The sequence below is a fragment of the Podarcis muralis genome, chromosome 3, assembly GCF_964188315.1.
Source record: "Podarcis muralis chromosome 3, rPodMur119.hap1.1, whole genome shotgun sequence".
NCBI classification, from domain to species: Eukaryota; Metazoa; Chordata; class Lepidosauria; order Squamata; family Lacertidae; genus Podarcis; species Podarcis muralis.
The window spans coordinates 104,608,909-104,622,758 of NC_135657.1; the positions used below are offsets into that span (position 1 = coordinate 104,608,909).

The following is a 13,850-nucleotide window of genomic DNA, read 5'->3' on the forward strand; positions in this document are numbered from 1 at the left end:
ATGACACCCGGGGGTTCCACTTCCAATTCCTGCTGCTGTTGATGTTTTACCAGAACTGTGGCACTTGCTGTTAATGCCCAGGTTGCAGATAACAATAATAAAAACAACAACAACAACAATAATAATACCTTTATTGTCAATGTACAACCTGTGTAAAAGTAGAGGTAAAGGGACCCCTGACCATTAGGTCCAGTCGTGGCCGACTCTGGGGTTGCAGCGCTCATCTCGCATTACTAGTCGAGGGAGCTGGCGTACAGCTTCCAGGTCATGTGGCCAGCATGACTAAGCCGCTTCTGGCGAACCAGAGCAGCGCACGGAAACGCCGTTTACCTTCCCGCTGGAGCGGTACCTATTTATCTACTTGCACTTTGACGCGCTTTCGAACTGCTAGGTTGGCAGGAGCAGGGACCGAGCAACGGGAGCTCACCCCTTTGTGGGGATTCAAACCGCCGACCTGATCGGCAAGTCCTAGGCTCTGTGGTTTAACCCACAGCACCACCCGTGTACAACCTGTGTACAATGAAATTAACTGAGGCTACCCCCCCCAAAAAAAAAACACTCAATCTCCTTGAACTCATTGCACAGGTGCAATCCGTGTGTGTGTGTGTGTGTGCATATTCCTGCCTTGTAGGTGGTTGGGCTAGAGGACCCCCGGAGGTCCCTTCCAACTCCTGCTGTTGGCATTTTACCTCGGTTGCCCAGACCTGTGGCAATTGCTGATAGTGCCAAGGTTGCAGGTTCGATCGCCGTGTGCGCGTGCGTGTGCATATTCCTACCTTGCAGGGGGGCTGAGCTGTACTCGACGACCCTGGGGGGTGGGGTCCCCCTTCCAAGCCTACGATTCTATCATTTCCCCCCTCCCTCCGCTTTAACCCGGGCCTGACCCACCCCTTACCCCCTTCTCTCGCGCGCCTCCGAGAGCCGCTGGGTCCTCCCCAGGGTCCGGGCCAGGCGGGTGATCGCGCAACGCGTTCGGCGGTGTTTGTCCGCCGGCGGCACCCTTACACCATCGGCGCCCGGCGGTGCAGGGCGGTGCTGCGGGAGTCGAAAGCGGCGCGCGGGGCGGCTGAAGGGCGGGGCGAGGCGGAGGGCGGCCTTTGGCAGCGCGCGGGGAGCCGCCGGGCGGAGCGGGCCGCGTCCGGGAGAGCGACGAGGAGTAGGCAGGCCGGCGGCGGCGGGGAGGAGGGGGGGGTCTCGGCGCCATGGCGTCGGTGAAGGTGGCTGTTCGAGTCCGGCCCATAAACCGCAGGTGAGGCAGCCAAAGCTGAGCGTGAGGAGCTTGTGCCCTCCGCCCCCTCCCCTCACGCACTCCGCCCCCCCGCTTTCGCTTTCTTTCCACGTTCTCCCCTCGTGGGTCTTCCCTCCCCCGCCCGGCCGCGACTGCCACGCGCACGCGCAGAACTTGTTCCCTCACCTGCCAGCTCCCGGGTGGGTGTGTGTCGTGGCGCAATGATGGGCTGGGGGCGACAAAACAACAAAAAAAAGAGTAATTGGTATAACGAGATTGAGAAGAGAGAACAGTTTTCCTCTTTCTTAGAATTGGAGAGTTGGGGGTCATCTAGTCCGACCCCTCTGCCAAGGCGGGGGTCATTTGCCCAATGTGCGACTCGAACCCACGACTTTGAGACTGGGAATCTCCTTGCTGTAGCGACAGACCGAGCTATGCCTTTTTTATTCGTTCCTTCTACGGAAGAGGTTCTGGCAGAGTGGCACCCACAAGGAAAACAAAGCAAGACAAGGGCACCTGCTTGAAATGCCCGTTTTCTGCGTAATAAAAGGACAAACTGCCTCCCTGCTGGATGAGATGCCGGTGTAAACCATCCTGGGATAGCTCAGTCTCAGGGCTGGGGATTCAAGCTGCACGTTGGGCAACAGCTTCCTGCCTTGCAGCGGGTTGGGCTAGATGACCCTTGGTGTCTCTTTGAACTCTGTTGTTCAAACCCTGTAAACTTTGCTGGCAGCCTCATTGCTAGGGTAGCAGAACAGTGGCATGTGCTGTCACGCCTGTTGGGGAGCCAGGTGCGAAGGAGGCTCCTGTGACTGTGGCATTTTGGGGAGTTGCTCTGACCCCCCCCCCCCCCCAGCTGCCAGAGTCTCTTCCCTGGAACTAACAAATAAAGGGCACAGGAGAATCTGTTCTCTCTCTCTCCCTCCCTTTTAAATCTGGTCGCTCTAACTTATTAGATCTGGGAAAGTATAATGTATTTTTATTTATCTACTTATTTATTCATCACCTTTATAGCCTGCCTCTCCTCAAAGGTGTTCAAGGTGGCGTACATAACGTCTCCCCATTCTATTCCCACAACAACCCTGTGAGGTAGGTTAGGCTGAGAGGCAGTGACTGGCCCAAGGTTGCCCAGTGAGTTTCATGGTTGAGTGGGGATTTGAACCCTGATCTCCCAGGGCCTTATCCAGGACTCTTAACCAGTACACCACACTTAGAATTCTGTTCATACAAGGCACTGACAAACATATTTCTGGTGTCCAAAGGGGTTAAAAACAAGAGTGTTCTATCTATTGAGGAGGTGTACACACTACATGCTTAAATGTGTATATATGTTCACACACACACCCTTTAAATAAAGCATGCCAGCTGTAAAACTCTGCCAAAGTAATTTTATGATGCTTTGTGCTGAGCTTGTGCTTTTGTATAAACTGGTGATGATTGATCGTTTTGTCCCTGGCGGCTTCTTGCAAACTCACTAAAGGTTCATGTCAGTTCTTTGGAAGGGCAGATGTCAGCCAGACATGTAGGAAGGTGGGTTTTATCACACCTCTATAGCTCTATATGTTATCTATTTGTTTCAAAGTTGTTAGGAATGTCATCTTAGCGTGGGAAGGTGCCACAACTCAGCATCTCCCTACATAGTTGTAGTTGTTCTGGGGTGAGTTTGCAAGTGACCAGTGTAGGGAATATGTTGAGCACCTACTTGTGAACAGGAGAAAATGCATTGGGGTTTCCCCCTCACATGTGTGGTTACTGAAATAATACATGAAGCTGAGGTGGAGCTAAAAGCAATTGACCCTGTTCATCATTCTGCATACATATGCCCTACACACATTGCAGGGGGTTAGACTGGATGACCCCTGGGCTCCTTTCCAATTCTAAAATTGTATGATTCTTTGTGAGTAGAACTATGTTGTTTTCCCTGTCTGACAGGATTTAGAGAAGGTAATTTAAGGGGATACAATTTCAATGAATGAAACTAGTGTGGTGAAATTTAATTTGAAAGAAGTAAGCAGTATAATGAGATTTCAGATTGAGTGTCTAAGATTGAAAAGATATCGGACAGGTAATACTTCTTCTTGGCACTAGAAAACATTCTGTCCTTAACAGTTCTGCGTGTTTAATCTGTTGGAACTCAATAACCTTATTCAAGAAGTGTGGGATCTTGTGGTTGTGGTACACATACAGTGGTGCCTCGCAAGACGAAAATAATCCGTTCTGCGATTCTCTTCGTCTAGCGGTTTTTTCGTCTTGTGAAGCAACCCTATTAGCGGCTTAGTGGATTAGCGCTATTAGCGGTTTAGCGGCTTAGCGGCTATTAAAGGCTTAGCGGCTAAAAGGCTATTAGCGGCTTAGAAAAGGGGGGGGGGAGCGAAAAAAATCGCAAGACTCGCAAGACGTTTTCGTCTTGCGAAGCAAGCCCATAGGGAAAATCGTCTTGCGAAGCAACTCAAAAACGGAAAACCTTTCGTCTAGCGGGTTTTTCGTCTTGCGAGGCATTCGTCTTGCGGGGCACCACTGTACATGCTCAACACACACAGAAGTGGTTGCATACAGTTTATAGGGATCATAACAGAGTACTTTTTAAATAATCTATAAATGTGGTACATGCATCTTTTGCTTTGAAACAAAGTAAATAAAGCTCACAGCATTTATCTTTATGTATCCTTCTTGAAAATGTGTTTTAAGTTCTTGAAAATACCCAAACAAGGATTTTCTGTAGCTGCTGATTGCAGTTTTTGGAGCATAACAGAACTCTGTTCTTGTAGCACTACTGAACAAAACACTGGCCACTGTTGGCTTATTTTATTTAAGATATTTATATACCACATGATTAATTTGCATTTCTAAGTGGTGTACATAAAAAACAATCCACAGAAAATGGGACAATAAAACAAACACTACCTTAAAATGCCTGCTGGAACAACAACAACAAAATAATGGTCATGGGCCTGAAGTTCAGCAAGGAGCTGTCTAATCTCAGCTGGGAGGGAGATCCACGGACTTTGACCCATTAGACTGAATGTACAGTTTCCAGAAGTTATGAGCCCCAAAGATCTCAGTGTTTGGGCCATGATATAAGGCAGGGGTGTCAAACTCAAATTCATCGGGGGCGGCATCAGCAGTTTGGTCACCCTCAAAGGGCTGGTTGTAACAAGTGGAGGTTTCCTGAATGCATGTAAAGTGGAGGTTTCCTGTGTAGAACGGCCGGCGCCGCTAGAGGGCAGATGTTCTCTGGCTTGTAGGCTGCCGCGCATGCGCTGAAGAGGCGGCTTTCTTGTGTAAAAAAAAAAAAAGCGAGAATAAAAGGTGAAGGCTGGCGGCCAGCGGTGGCTACACGGGCCACATGACGAGGTCTATCGGGCCGGATTCGGCCCGCGGGCCTTGTGTTTGACACCCGTGATATAAGGGATCAGGCAGTCCTTAAGATGTCCTTGACCCATGTTGTTAAGGGCCCTGTCAGTTAACACAAGAGCCTTGAACATGGCCCATGTTGTTGAAGCAGAATAGACTATGTTGTTGAACAGACAGTTGTTGAAGCAGCTCATGACTGGACAAGAAATGCCCTATCAGCCACTTTTAGATGATATTGTTTTGTTTTTGTATCCCATTCTTCCCTAGAGCGGCTAACAACATTTAAATTGTTATCCTTGGGTATAAGTGTTACCTAAGTTGCATTCCTACTCTCTGAACTCAACGCTGCTGCTTTGCGACAGAACATGATACATCTAAAAGCATGTGCTCTGAACTCAAAACAGCCTTGGGCATTTGCTGCTTTTTTCAAAGAGGGGATGTCACACAGTTTAGGGGTTCTCTGGTGCCACAACGTTGATTTATTTTCTGGGGTCTGAAAGTGCTTGCCTTTCTTGTATGTTAACTTTACTTGAGACTCAGCAACTCTGACAATCTCAGAAATATTTTCTATTACTATTGATTTCAGATTGATTAACAAAAAACAAAACCTTGGTTGATGTGTTTTTTTCTGCCCAATTTAATTGAAAAGGGGATTTTGCCAGTTTGGAGATCTTTTATTTAAAAAGTTGTTATTGGTAGCAACGGTGTTGAAGGTGAAGTATTGGTAATTTGGAGTGGAGTTGTAATTTTGGTAATACTTCTCTGAAGTTACCAGACTTTCAGGACTCGTGATTTCATGCTCTTGCCTGCTATAAACTGAAAACTGGAATGGGAGCAATTTGGTTACTATAAGTGTTAAGAGAGACTTCAGAAAATTTTGGTGATGAATACTGCATTTCTGCACAAACCAGAGTGCAGAGCTGGGTTTTCCTACCTAAGGATACTTAGCATTTATTACCATGGTCGGTAGAGATATTGAAAACATATGCCCATCTTGTAAACACATTTACATTTTCTAAGGCTGGTAGGATTAAATATTTGCTCTTCTATGGAGGTGCAGGTCAATTCTGTGTCCAGCCCCATCTGATACTCAGGCTGAGACCCTACCTGCCCGCGGATTGTCTTGCCAGAGTGGTGCATGCTCTAGTTATCTCCCGCTTGGACTACTGCAATCCGCTCTATGTGGGGCTACCTTTGAAGGTGACCCGGAAACTACAACTAATTCAGAATGTGGCAGCTAGACTGGTGACTAGGAGCGGCCACTGAGACCACATAATACCAGTCTTGAAAGACCTACATTGGCTTCCAGTACGTTTCCCGGCACAATTCAAAGTAGTGGTGCTGACCTTTAAAGCCCTAAACGGCCTCGGTCTAGTATACCTGAAGGAGCATCTCCACCCCCATCATTCCGCCCAGACACTGAGGTCAAGCTCTGAGGGCCTTCTGGCGGTTCTCTCGCTGCAAGAAGCCAAGTTACAGGGAACCAGGCAGGAGGCCTTCTCGGTAGTGGCACCCGTCCTGTGGAACGCCCTCCCACCAGATGTCAAAGAGACTTTTATAAGACATCTGAAGGCTGCCCTGTTTAGGGAAGATTTTAATATTTGATGCACTATTGCATTTTAATATTTTGTTGGAAGCTGCCTGGAGTGGCTGGAGAAACCCAGCCAGATGGGCAGGGTATAAATAACAAATTCTTCCTCCTCCTCCTCCTCCTCTTCTTCTTCTTCTTCTTCTTCTTCTTCTTCTTCTTCTGCAATAGACAGGCTACTGTCTTTTACACAAGCACCATATTCCATGGTAGTGCTTCTGAGACGTGTTCTATTTTGAGTGACTGTTGAACCCATCTGATCTCTTTTCAGCTTCAATGAAACTTGGTCCCAAGAGGACAGATTACAAAGTAGCACCAGTAGTTAATGGACCATTGTAAGATATCAGGCTGAAAATTGGAAATAAGGGCAACTGGGTGAACTAGCTAGACAGGTGCAGCGTTGAGCTCTGTTTCTGCTGCTCCTCCCTTTCGCAAGAATATGAGCAAAATTACAAACAGTTGCTAGGTTAAGCTGCTTATTCAAAGCTGAAGCTTCGTTTTGGTTAACTGCTGAATAGTCAAAACTGTCTGACTTGTGTGCAAGAAATAAAGCTTTTGTTCAGAGTTCACTGTGGTGCAGCTGGCTTTATTAGGCTTCATTGCTAGATAATATGTTGCTTTTATGATCATTCTTAAACAGAGGCGCATGGATTGTTTGGGCCATAATCACTTATCTTCACTTTCCATTCAAATTTCTTAACCACCAGTGCACAGTCAAATGACCCTCCCTTCAGCATCTCATTGAGCAGTTCAGCAGTAACAGCTTTGTGTCATAGAATCATGGAACAATAGGATTGGAAGGGACCGCGAGAATAATCTAGTCCAACCCCGTGCAATGTAGGAATCTTTCACCCGACGTGGGGCTCAAACCTATGACCCTGAGATTAAGTGTCTCATGCTCTACCGACTGAGCTATCCCTTCACCATCATAGAATTGTAAAGTTGGAAGGCACCCCAAGGGTCATCTAGTCCAACTCCCTGCATTGCAAGAAACTCAACTAAAGTGTCCGTGATGGATGGCCATCTAACCTCTGCTTAAATACCTCCAAGAAAGGAGAGTCTCCACCACCTATCGTGGGAGTCTGCTCCACTGTCAAACAGCTCTTACTGTCAGAAAGTTCTTCCCTATGTTTCGTGGAATCTCCTTTCTTGTAACTTGAATCCATTGGTTCGAGTCCTACCCTCCAGAACAGGAGAAAACAAGCTTGCACCATCTTCCATGTGACAGCCCTTGAGATATTTGACGATGGCTATCATATCTCCTCTAAGTTGCCTCTTTCCCAAGCTAAACATACCCGGCTCCCTCAACCATGTCCTCGTGGATTACTTGTTCAAACTTGCTCCGTAATTGTTGTTTCGTCTTCACTTGTATATCTTCTTTACATTTTGCATTATTATATCTGTCTGCTTTTTGTTAGTTTGTGTTTTATATATTGTGGCACGGACTCTACTGTACCTTTAATCCCCACCCCTTGATTTTTTTAATAATGGGAATTGGAAACCTTCTATCTGTTCCTGACCTATAGAACTGCTTTGAGGGTTTCTTGTGGTGTAGTGGTTAAGAGCGGTAGTCTCGTAATCTGGGGAACCGGGTTTGCATCTCCGCTCCTCCACATGCAGCTGCTGGGTGACCTTGGGCCAGTTACACTTCTTTGAAGTCTCTCAGCCCCACTCACCTCACAGAGTGTTTGTTGTAGGGGAGGAAGGGAAAGGAGATTGTTAGCCGCTTTGAGACTCCTGAAGGGGAGTGAAAGACGGGATATCAAATCCAAACTACTCCTCCTCCTCCTCCTCCTCTTCTTCTTCTTCTTTGTTTCCCCACCTCACCACCAATCAAGCTGCGCATAAATTTTATGAAATAAAATAAATTTTATAGCAACACTATAATGAGAAGGCAAGCCTTAATAGCTTTATTAACCGTGCAGTCTTAGCAGAGGAAACTCTTTTCCCTTTACTAAATTAGCCAGAATTGTTTTGCCTTCATTTTGTTGCCTTTGCAGCCTTAGAATGAAAATGATCAATCTTAACTTCACTTACCCAGGAGAAAAAGCCCCATTGAATTCAACAGGACTTCCTTCTGAGGAGACATGGTTAAGACAGTGCTGCAAGATATTACCTTATTATATGAGCTGCCAGGAAATATCCCTGAGGAATTCGCATGTCATTGCTGGTTATAAGCCAAGAAGTTGTTTTCCTTTATGGAGCTCGGTGCAACCCATGAAATTTTAGTAGGAAGGCAGTTATGGCTAGACGAGCAAGGTGTTAGATTTTACTTGTGTATGCTCTGATAAGGAGGAGGGACTGAGGCAAAGATGGGTGCTTAGGAAAGCCACTTCAAAATTGCTGATGAACTTCATCATAGGTTGGTGGCAGGTGCGCTGCTCTGGTTTCGCCAGAAGCGGCTTAGTCATGCTGGCCACGTGACCTGGAAAGCTGTCTGCGGACAAATGCCGGCTCCCTCGGCCTGTAAAGCGAGATGAGCGCCACAACCCGAGTCGTTCTTGTCTGCACTAAATTGTCAGGGGTCCCTTTACCTTTACTTTTATGCTTTCTAGTTATTGTGCTTTCTGCCTGAAAGGCAGAGACAAGACAACCCTTCCCTTGTAAGATATGCCTTCCTTGCCTAATTCAGCAACTAGGGGAAACATTAGAGTTGGATATAAAGCGAAAAAGTGACCCCCCCCCCCATGGTGCTATGGCAAGAAACTGTTCACAAAACTCCACAATGAGAAATGAAACTAGAGTTTATGGTAAAATGTATGCATTAAGGAAAATAGTAGTTTGCTGACAACAGCTATCAGATTCTCCCTATAATTGTTTCTTAATCTACTGTAATATGTTAATTTCACAGGGAGAAGGATTTGGATGCTAAATTTATTATTTCAATGGAGAAAAATAAAACAACCATTACAAATATGAAGGTGAGTGTTTTAAGCAATCATAGTAACATTTTTTTTTCTTGCTTTACTTGCTCTTTTTTTTTTTTTTTATTCTCCTCCTGGCAAACTCTGGGTTTTGTCATGATGGCTTCAGAACTTGTGATTAGTGGACCTGGATGAGTAAGTCTCCTTGCCACAAAGTGCTGGTGTAAAATTATCATTGGAAATTATTGGTTTAGAAAACTGCACAAAAGATTTTGCTGGTGCCCTAAATTGACTGGGACCTGATTTATCATATTGGATTTACTTAGTAAACGATTAAAGAAATATACCAGTTTAGTTGTACTTGCTGTAAAACAGAGCTATCCAGACTCCCAGTCCACTGTGATGAATGGGGACTGGGTGGGGTGGTGATGTAACCTTCATTAAGTCCTGCCCAGGTCTGCTGCCTTCCACCTAGTGGGGAGCTCTGCTGGCAGAGAACGCTTGATGTTTCTGCCCAAATGGCGGGTAAAAGCTACTTCTGACCCCCCCCATGGGAGGGTCCTTTGTACTTTGCCCCCCCCCCTCCTCTGTCTGGTGCAAGTGGCAAGGTTACAGCTGCAACATTCTATTAAGCTCTGATGCTTCCAGCCAGCGGTTAAGAACGCAGCATTAACCTCGTTTTTCTTGTCCAGTAGACAAAAGTATTTTAACGGAAACAACTAGGGTTGGAAATTCAAGAAAGTGTACAAAATGTGGTTCAAATATTCAAACAAATTAAAAGCTTTGCTTGAAAATTATTCCTACTGGAATATTTGTAAATATTTTTAAGATATAGTAACTTTTTAAAAATTTAAGGAAGAAAACAAATGCATTGAAAATAAGCTATGCATTTGTGCTTATTATAAATGCATAAATACAACCTAGGGATTGCATCTATCAAACTGTTGGTTACAGTGTCAAAACTATCCAACTGGGAGAGTGTTGCGTCCTTTCGTTGTGATACAAATTTTATGAAACAATGCATTTTCAGCCTGTGCCACTTTTGGAGAAGATACCTTTAGGTTGCAATATGCAGAACCTCTCCTAGGAAATGTTTTATATACACTTTCTGATTTGCTCTTATAACCTTAAACTGAAGATACTGTGTTGCAACAATAATGATAACCATGTTAAAAAATAAGCATTCTGCCTAGTAGGATATCATTCTAAACTATGTCATTCAGTTGCCAATTTCTAACATATGCTCAATAAGTGCTTATTTTATGCTTAAATCAATTTTGTTGACAAAAGCAGCTGGGACAACTGTCAGATGGGCGGCATATAAATAATAAAATTATTATTATTCTATATTGGCAGTAATAATATTGCGCTCTCAGAAGAAATGTTGGAAACTTACATAGTTATTATCTTAGGGAGCAATATGGTAATAGGCTGGCTTATTCTTATTCTTAGATACCAGAGGGAGGAACTGGAGACCTTGGAAGAGAACGGACTAAAACATTCACATATGACTTCTCCTACTTCTCAGCTGATGCAAAGAGTCCAAACTATGCATCTCAGGAAATGGTAGGCAGACAGAAACCTGTAATTCTCTTTCAGAATGAAAATATAATGTCAAAGTGCATTTTTAAAATTTATATTTAAAGTGCTTTAACCTGCCAAAAAGGCTCCCAGAATGACTCACAAATAGATTAGTGACAAAGAACTGCACATTTGGATTCCCATAGATGTTAGGGAGAGGATTTTAAACAATTTAGCTGCTAAAAACCTTTATACAGTAGATTTACCATGAAAGCTATGATATAAATTAGCATAGTAGTTTGCCATTCTCTTGCAGTTCAAGGGAGCCTGTAAAAGCAGGGCACGCAAAGAACTACACAACAAGTTTTGTAATCCTAAAGAAGTTTTGGGCTTTTGTGTCTCAAACAGCAGCACTCCAAATCATAGAATTGTAGAGTTGGAAGGGACCCTGAGGGGAATTGCAAAAACAGTTTGTGATTCCATGTGGCATGGTCAAAAAACCAGAAATGGGTCCCAGCAAAGAGATTAACCGAATCTCTGATGGAAGACCAACTATGGCTGCTGGGCTGCTTCCAGTTTGTTGAGTGATAAATTGTGAAGGTTGGATTTGGCACAGCTTTCCTGCAATATTTTTGTGTATTTATATTGGTTCAAGGGGAAAAAATACTTTTGATATATCATACTAGTTTGTTTTCTAGTAAAATGAAGTTGTAGTAAGTGGCCTTTGGAAAGAAATCCCAAGCTAATGTTCTGCAGTATCATATGTATCTTAAGGTACACCTGTGTAGACTGTTTGAGAACCCACAGAATTACTATTTTTTCATAAACACTTGAACTGATCATCTTTCACAAGCACTTCAGTAAGTGAGCAGTTTCTATAGTATGTTGTGATACTCTACTGAGGAGAACAAACTAAAACTTCTGCTTTTAATTATACTATGAAACATTGCTAGTCTCCCTCTGTTTTTATTTCCCCAGGTATTTAAGAACCTTGGCAGCGATGTCCTCAAATCTGCTTTTGAAGGTTATAATGCTTGTATTTTTGCATATGGACAGACTGGATCTGGGAAGTCATATACTATGATGGGAAATGCTGTACGTAAAGCTTCTCAGAATTCTACTTTACTTTGTAGAAATGCATGCCTTTTAAAAGTGTGCTGCTTTTCTTCTATGTATATAAGATGAGCAACATATATTCTAAATAGTTACAAGGAACCGCCATAATTTTCTAGCAGTTTTGGATTGAATAAAATAATTTAAAGGAATTTTGATGTTTAGCAAGGCCTAATTTGGTTGTGCACAGATATTGACAAGAGAATGTACAAGCCAGTTGCATTATATTTAGTTTTAGCTGGGCATGCTTAATGCAGATGTGAACATCGTGGCTCCCCCAAATTGTATACTTGGGAAGCAAAAGATGCATGCTTTCTGGCACAAAGTTTAATCTCAAACAGCATGATATAAACCTGATAAACTAATTCGTATTTGCTGATTCATGTTATTTATTTATTTTTCAATCTGCCTGAGATACACTCTCTAAACTGGGCCAGAAAGTAGTCTCCCACAAATGGAAGGAGCCCTTCCATAAACAGAAGGGGAAAGTGTACTTTTTGCCAATGTTCCCTTGCTGCACACTGCTTTGCCTTTTGTTTCAGCAACTCTGCGGAGCCCATTTTCAGGGCTCATAGGACTACAGGGATGTGTAGAGGGGAGCAGAGAACGCCCAGTTCCATGACTGGAGCTCAATTCTTATGGCTTTGAATAGTCTGTCAGTGTTTTTTTCAGATTGTGACGGCTACATTAAACAGAGTGCAGTATGACAATGGCTCTCATTGTTGCAGGGGGATCTCGGTTTAATACCTCGGATTTGTGAAGGATTATTCAACCGAATAAATGAAAAAACAAGATGGAATGAAGCCTCTTTTCGGACAGAGGTCAGGTATGCTTGTGTAGCAGTTGCATGGCTGTATACAACCAAAATTGTCTTGATTGTCTTTGCCTTCCTTTTTCTTATCCATGTCTCAGCTCATTGGGTGGTTAGTTTATTGCAGAAGTTCATAGGCCATGCTCGGGAGGAAGAGAGAACTAAACAGTTACAAAGCAAAGATTTCATATAGGACTTCAGTCTGGATTACATTACCTTTTACCCATATAGCTATTTCAATGGCCTGCTTATTATTTCTATTCCATTTAAGATCCTGCAAAGACTGTGGGTGTTACACCTAATTTCAGTGACACCAAATGTGGAAGCTGGAGGGGGAGAATTTTTTAATCCTACCCAACCTTCCCGAAGTGTTGACTAATCCTTCCTCAAATGTGCTATAAACATACTCTAGTTCTTTATCCCTTGCAATCCTGCTGCCACCCCAACATCTTATCCCCATTCACACAGAGTTAAAAAAAGCAAATATTTATATCTATCAACCTTTATTTACAGAAAATAATAAATCAGTAATAGATCAGATGAATGTCATACCGCGATCATATATTTATTTATTTATTTATATTAATTTAATACATTTCTAGACAGTCCTTTATCACAGGGAGGTTTACAACCTAAAAACAACAACAACACAACATAGTAACAAACAAAAGGCCATAGATTGTTTAATTAGCCAAAGAGGAATAGATGTGGGAAAAATGCTTCAGCAGTGTTTAACATTAAATGTGTACTGTTTCTAATGTCATCCCAGTTAGCTCTCCTAAAGGACAAGAAGTTTTTTCTCCCTGGTCAGGAACTTAGCTGGGCCAGTGCAAGGATGAACAGAGTCTCCCAGCTGTCACTCACAATCAGCTTTCAGCTTCTGGAAACATATGCTTTCTTTGGCTGGCTTGCTTCAGCTTCCCCTGAAATCCTCTTTCTGGTCAGGGACTTGAATATCAGGACACAGCCAAGAAGATGTCACACTGTTGCATCCTCACAAGTCTTCTTGCTTCCTGAGGCCAACTTTGGCTTCTGCTGTCACTCTGGCCAGAAGCTGTCTGGGAGTTTTCTCTGCACTGTCTGTCTTTAGTGATTCACCTCTTCTTCTGCTTACTGCTAGACCACATTGCTCCTGGACAATGCTGTGACTGACCTTTTATACAGTTTCAGTCAGGACCCCTCTAGCCAATAACTTTGAATTATTTCAATATCTGCCATCCCACTGGCCTATACCTAAGAGCCAATGAGACCCAATGGAATTCATAGCTGTCAACCGTCCCTTATTTGGTGGGAAACTCCTTTATCCCAGCGCTGTGTCCCACTGCTGTCCCTTATTGATGATGTCCCTTAAATTTCCCGGGTTTCAAAGGA

At 43.8% G+C, this 13,850-nt stretch overlaps 1 protein-coding gene across 9 annotated transcripts in view; it reads left to right on the plus strand.

Moving 5' to 3' along the window:
* Nucleotides 1-1,091: 1,091 nt before the first annotated feature.
* The window catches only part of KIF16B (kinesin family member 16B), a 101,254-nt gene continuing 88,495 nt past the window's right edge, over nucleotides 1,092-13,850 (plus strand). For 5 of the 9 annotated variants that reach the window (XM_028722275.2, XM_028722278.2, XM_077926438.1 and 2 more), the window contains exons 1-5: nucleotides 1,093-1,249; nucleotides 9,022-9,091; nucleotides 10,487-10,600; nucleotides 11,534-11,650; nucleotides 12,397-12,494. In XM_028722275.2, the coding sequence (XP_028578108.2) occupies nucleotides 1,203-1,249; nucleotides 9,022-9,091; nucleotides 10,487-10,600; nucleotides 11,534-11,650; nucleotides 12,397-12,494 (446 nt within the window). In that variant the 5' untranslated portion in view covers nucleotides 1,093-1,202. Of the gene's footprint in view, nucleotides 1,250-9,021; nucleotides 9,092-10,486; nucleotides 10,601-11,533; nucleotides 11,651-12,396; nucleotides 12,495-13,850 lie in introns of those variants that run through there. The other 4 variants (XM_028722270.2, XM_028722271.2, XM_028722273.2 and 1 more) reach the window with 3 other exon arrangements.